At 36.6% G+C, this 6,840-nt stretch overlaps 1 protein-coding gene across 1 annotated transcript; it reads left to right on the forward strand.

The window, feature by feature from the left end:
- Nucleotides 1-2,631: 2,631 nt before the first annotated feature.
- Nucleotides 2,632-4,020, forward strand: LOC111811887 (protein RADIALIS-like 1). Its single transcript, XM_023698937.1, has 2 exons — nt 2,632-3,032; nt 3,798-4,020. Exon 1 carries the CDS (start codon nt 2,769-2,771, stop codon nt 3,006-3,008), a length of 240 nt encoding a protein of 79 aa, XP_023554705.1. The 5' UTR covers nt 2,632-2,768; the 3' UTR covers nt 3,009-3,032; nt 3,798-4,020.
- The last annotated feature ends 2,820 nt before the right edge of the window (nt 4,021-6,840 follow it).

A 6,840-nucleotide genomic window follows, 5' to 3' on the forward strand; every position in this document is an offset into this window, starting at 1 on the left:
TAAGTCTACGAGGGAGAGGTTTTCACACTCTTATAAGGAATGCTTTGTTATCTTCTCCAACGGATGTGGAATCTCACAATCCACTCCCCTTGAGGTTCAACGTCCTCGCTGGCACATTGCTCGGTGTCTGGGCTCTCATACCATTTATAATAGCCCAAGCCCACTGCATCCTGATTCACACGAGGCATGGAACAGAGCCATTACGACCCGTCAATTCCTTTGAGTTTCATTCTTGTGGAGGCTTGCACAGACATCCCGAGGGTAAAGAAAGAGATTAGACTAGACCAAACCGTCCCTTTGAACTCAAAGATCAGACGATTAACCAAGAATCTCAATCGAAAGTAAGACCTTCCAACAGCTCTCTCTTTCTCTTTCAGTCACAGAAAGCACATCTAAAGGGAAGAAAAAGAAAATAAGATGAATCTTAGGAGATATTGTCTGTTTTAGCTCGTTACATATAATCGTCAGCCTCACGGTTTTAAAACGCGTCTAGTTGAGAGCATTCAAGTAGGATTGTTTATATCTTACAGAGTATTAGAATCTTGGATCATTAAACTTGTTCTTTATCTCGAGAGTTTTGATCTTAACACGTCTAACCTAATTTTTTTTTTTATTCCACATGCTAAATATGTCCCAACAAAATTTTTGAATTCTATGTTAAAAGTCAATAGAATAAACTCAAATGTGACAAGATATTCGTGTAGGGTTGGGACTATCCTTGGGCAAGTTGCAGCAGTAAAGCACTAGTAGGACAACCAAGCTTTTGCGATTCTGATGCCTTTATTTGCCCTAAGCCTATTTCATATTCCAACAGATATTTAGTCTAACCCTATACCTTATGAAGTTGTTTCCTTTTCTTTTATAAGTAGAGAATATAATGTGAGTATGATTGAATTCCCCCAATCATATACAATTCATAAAGTGGGCATATAAATCAATAAATTATTCCCAATTTGATTGAAGTATACAACCTTTATGAGGGACTATATTGATATTCCAAAACTAATGGTTGTTTTTTTCTATAAAACTATTTCACTTGCTAGTGTAACGCCCCAGGTCTAGGATTCGACATTTGATAACTCCGGCATTTTCCAACATCCCCTATTAGATGGTCACGTTACTTACTTCTCTTTACATGCTTCTTAGGAAAATTCCGAACAGGTCATTCGACATAGAATTGTTGACTTTGAAATTCTTATAATTGAACTACCGAAAAAAAAAAGGTGAACCTTACAAGGGTGTGGAAACCTCTCCCTAATAGACACGTTTTAAAACCGTGAGACTGACAATGATATGTAAGACTTTAAAGCGGACAATATCTACTAGCGATAAGCTTGGGTTATTATAATGGAATCGGAGCTAGACATCGGGTGGTGTGCTAGCGAGGACACTGGGCCTCCAAGGGGGAGGGATTGTGAGATTCCACATCAGTTGGAGAGAGGGAAACAAAACATTTCTTATAACAATGTGGAAACCTCTCCCTAACAGACGCGTTTTAAAACTGTGAGGTTGACGACGATAAGTAAAGTGTAACGACCCAGATCCACCGCTAGCAGATATTGTCCTCTTTGGGCTTGCCCGACAGTTGACGACGATAAGTAAAGTGTAACGACCCAGATCCACCGCTAGCAGATATTGTCCTCTTTGGGCTTTCCTTTTCAGGCTTCCCCTCAAGGCTTTAAAACGCGTCCGCTAGGGGAAGGTTTCCACACCCTTATAAAGGGTGATTTGTTCTCCTCCCCAACCAATGTGGGACATCACAATCCACCCCCCTTCGGGGCCTAGCGTTATTACTGGCACATCGCCTCGTGTCTACCCTTCTTCGGGGAACAGCGAGAAGGCTGACACATCGTCCGGAACCTGGCTCTGATACCATTTGTAACGACCCAGATCCACCGCTAGCAGATATTGTTCTCTTTGGGCTTTCCCTTTCGGGCTTCCCCTCAAGGCTTTCAAACGCGTCTGCTAGGGGAAGGTTTCCACACCCTTGGTGATTTGTTCTCCTCCCCAACCAATGTGGGACATCACATAAAGGGTCAAAGCGGACAATATCTACTAAGTAATAACTTTCAATTCTTTTAAACCTTTCATAGACATCCTATTCTTATGATCACTCTCATTTAAAAGCAGTCTCGATTCATTTACTGAGACTTCACAACTAATTTCTTTTAACCAGAAAATTCATATTTATTCTCATGACTTTAACTTCATTAATATTTTGAGGAAATTGTAGCACTAGTTTTACCATACATACCCTTTTCAAGCATCTCATTCTTCTTGAAATCTTTAATAATAATAAAAAATATACCTTTAAGATGGACCTCTCTCTTGTTTTGGTGTGGTTTCTCATCTTTATTCCCTAACCTAAAATCATCAAACAAAATAAATTGATATGTTCTAGTTTCTAAGTATATCAATTTCTTCAAAACATCATTATAATATTGCATGTTCTCAAAATTTTGGAAGCAAGATACTGATTCTCCATCACCCAATTGTTGTGTTTTGTCCTTACTACATCTTGTGGTTTATAAACACACAAATCATTGAAATTCCCTTTTCAACTACACAAAAAGATTTCCCTTTACCCCCCAACTTGGTTCATGACCCTTTGGCTTCCTCTTATAAAGAGCACCAAATGTGTAGCTCTTTGGCACAAATCCATTCATCTTTTCCTTGCAAAATTTGAATTCTTTTTCAAACCCATTAAAGCTTTCCCATTTTTGTGTTGTTTTTTTAGCCAAATCTCCTCAAACTTAGCACTATCATCAATGGCTTCAATGTCGGCTCATGGGTCGGGTGTATGGACTGCAAAGCAAAACAAGGCGTTTGAGGAGGCTTTGGCAATGTATGATCAAGACAGGCCTGATCGATGGCTGAATGTTGCTAAGGCCATTGGTGGAAAAACTGAAGAGGAAGTGAAAAGGCATTACCAAGTTCTTGTGGAGGATGTTAAGCATATTGAGTCTGGCAAGGTTCCTTTTCCTTATCGAAGCTCAAGAGGCAGTTAATGCTACTCATTGATGATGATTAAGGTAATAGCTCCCAATTTAGTGCCACTAATTGATGATCAAGCAAGAAAATTGGATCCACCCACCTTTCAACTTATTTGAGTTAGAAATGAATTCAGATAAATAAAAATTTTATGGGTTAAGTTGATTTATGGGTTCTCGTAAAACTAGGTTAAGTTGAACGGAATTGAACGAACTCAAATATTTTTAAATATTTTTATTATTTATTCTTCGATAACTCTTAAGAACGATTTTTAAACTATCTAGAAGGTAATTTTTCAAAATATATATTCAATTTGAGGGGTAAATCTGACTTAAATAGATATTTTATGGGCTAATATTTTACTTTTATTAAAAATAAAAAAATTAAATAAATGACCTAAACAAACGTGAACCAATGGGACCCAAAAAGTTTATGGTTGGGTTGGGTTCATTATTTAATAAGAGTTATTTGGTTGAAAAAAATGACAACTCCAACATTACGTCTAAAAAATGTCACAACCCAATCAAACCAAATGCAAAATGATCTATGAATGAACGGTGAGTTTTTCTGATTGAGAAAAAACTTGAAAATTTTGACTTCTTATATAGCATTTAAACGTATGATGAATCGAGATGGGACAGTTGTCTAATGTCCTTGTTAAAATATTGATATAATTTCATTTACGATGACCCGAAAGCTCGAGTTTATTTTTCTAAGCTGATGGCTACATGTTTCAAGAAGAACACCAAACTCAGCCATTAGTTCTTGAGTTTACACAATATTTATTGTTCCTTTGAATTTTGCAGGATGAGAAACATGAAGTTCCATTGAGCAAGCTCGTGCAGTGCTGGAAGAATAACAAGAAGAAAGCCATTTTCTTGCTGATCAATCCATTTTTCTTTCTTTTTTTTTTCTTTTTTCTCTAGAATTTTCATGAAAAAATTTGAAGCTCTCTGTCGTTGTATCCCTTAAAATGTAGTTGTAATACTCGAATGAATATGATTTCTTGGTGTTAGTACCACTCATCAACAGTTTTGTCTGGCCTTTATGAGTTTATTATTCAATCAAACCACCAATATTATGATTTTTGAGATTGAGGGTTTTGTGTTTAGTTTACAACATGGACAAAACTTAAAACACTTTGAATATTTGAACATTTAGAATATTTAGATTTACAATGGTTGAGTAGCTTGAATCCCTTTGATTGGAGAGGAGAATGAAACATTTTTTTACAAGGATGTGAAAATCTCTCTTTGGTAGATGCGTTTTAAAAATCATAAGGCTGATGACTATATGTAACAGGCCAAAACGGACAATATCTACTATAGCGGTGGGCTTGAGCTGTTACAAATGGTATTAGAGCCAAACACCACTGGGCAGTTTGTCAATGAGGACGCTGGCCCCCAACAGGGTAGATTGTGAGATCCCATATCGGTTGGAGAGGGAAACGAAACATTCTTTACAAGCGTGTGGAAACCTCTCCCTAGCAGATGCGTTTTAAAACTGTGAGACTGATAACAATACGTAATAGGCCAAAATGGACTAACGGTGGTGGGATACCAAAAGAGATGAAGATTAAGAACCAGAGTTGAGTTGTGCCAAAAGTAGCCTATAACCACATTCAAATATTGAAGTTGAGTTCTATTGCTTGTTCTAGAAGTGACCAAGAATTTGAAAAATTGATTAAAAGCGAAGATATGCTCAAGACTTCATGCTTTTAACTTAATGACTACAAAATTGTAAGTTGTCACGAAGATATATTGTCATAACTCTCATTTAAGTTCATAATTCTTTTCGTTCATATCCTCATGTATTTGATTCATGTATGAAAATTAGTATGGTTATGTTTATATAAAAGCTTGTCTCTCATTATTTTGAGACGTAGAGTCATTGTCATTTTGTATTTGCCTAGAGGCAATTGGGAGGAACTTTGTTGAGAGACTTTAAGTACAAGAGTATGAGAGATACACTTGTAAACCCTTTGGTTATAGTGATTGGCTATCATCCGTGGATGTAGGGAAATTTCTATCTCCGAACCATGTAAATATTTGTGTCTCTTTGTTTAATTTCTGTTTCTGGGTGTGTGAGTATGATCGATCTTTTTTCTGCTTCCGCTACAATAAATGGTATAAGAGCATTGAAAATTGTAACACAATGGCATAACACTAGCTACTCAATTCAATTAGCGATTTTGAATTAGGAGATGACTTTCAGTGGTGACCCAGCGGTGACCCACACTTTAAACAACATTAGTTCCGATTAACCATAACCCGTAGAGTTCATAATATACAATTTCAAACGTGTTTGAACATGAACCAACGAGGGTTTCAGTAAGAACAAGTAGGCAACGATCTATTTAAACTTCTATCGGATGGAAGAAAAGTGTTTTAGAGTCTTTTATAACCTTTAGATCTTTGTGTTTTTAGCTTTAGACAAGTTTTAGATGGATCGAACATGAATTAAGAACGACATTGGAATAAACACTAGCTAGTAACACTAAATTATGATTTGGATTGATTAATAACCTTTAAACTAAGCTTTAGGATCATTTTTAATAAGGTTATTAAAAAAGATTTCTCTCGTTCTTAGTGAAATATGAACACATTATCATCCAACTTGAACTAAATATTCAAGGTCCATACTTGTAATGAATATAGTTCCTACAAGAAATGAAAGATTCGAAGATATAATTATTGCTTTCAATTGGAAGGAAGAATTGGGGATGATAAAGATTCTAAGCATTGGTTGGAGGGTATGTCTAAGTCCTTAGCCATCAATTTCATTTTGAGGAGATTCCTTGCAAGAGTTTATTTCATGTAGTTTTCAACTAATATTGGTCATAGCTCAAGCTATAACTCTAATATCGACTCCTAAATTCATCTCTAACGAATCTCACGTTACTTCAACATGTTGTAAGTTGTCATCTTATTCTTTAATAGCTTTCTTCTTCTTCGAACACATTCATTTTGATAAAGATCTTGTCAAGTCGTGTGGAAAAATGAAAAACGTTCTTGTAAAAACTTCATCGAACCCAAAAACTGACAATTTAATCTGAGAGGGAAATGACATTAGACTTGATGTTGTACTACCCGAGTAAATAACAATGAACCCACAGATTTAATCTGATGAGATATAAAAATGTGAGATCCCATATTAGTTGGAGAAGGGAACGAAACATTCCTTATAGATGTGAAAACCTCTTCCTAGCATATGCGTTTTAAAATCGTGAGGCTGACGGCGATACATAACGTGCCAAAGCGGACAATATTTGCTATCGGTGGGCTTGGACGGTTACAAATGGTATCAAAGTCAAACACCACGCGGTGTGCCAGCGAGATGTTGACCCCCGCGGGGGGTGGATTGTGAGATCCCACATAGGTTGGAGGGCGAACCAAACATTTAAGAGTGTGGAAACCTCTCCCCAACAAACGTGTTGTAAAATCGTGAGGCTAACAATGATACGTAACGGGACAAAACAGAAGTGGAAGCAAGATCGATCGCTCTCACACACCCACAAACATAAATTAAACAAAAAGACAAAGATCTACGTGATTCGAAGAGAAAAAATTCTCCTATATACACGAATGGTACAAAGGACTATTCCCCATATGCTTTGGGACTGTCCTAGCTAGCTCACAAGTTGCAACTAGCCGTAAAATAATGGCAGGACAACCATAGCTTTTATGATCCTTATGCCTTTGTTTCCCCAAGCTACGCCTATTATATTCCAATAGATATTTAGAGTAGCCTATTGCTCATAAAGTTGGGTCCTTTTCTTTTCTAGGTTGAAAATATATTGTGAATGTGATCAAATACTAAAGTTTTCAAGAATAAACAATAAATTCTTTT

Source organism: Cucurbita pepo, chromosome LG15 (genome assembly GCF_002806865.2).
Source record: "Cucurbita pepo subsp. pepo cultivar mu-cu-16 chromosome LG15, ASM280686v2, whole genome shotgun sequence".
Lineage (NCBI taxonomy): Eukaryota > Viridiplantae > Streptophyta > Magnoliopsida > Cucurbitales > Cucurbitaceae > Cucurbita > Cucurbita pepo.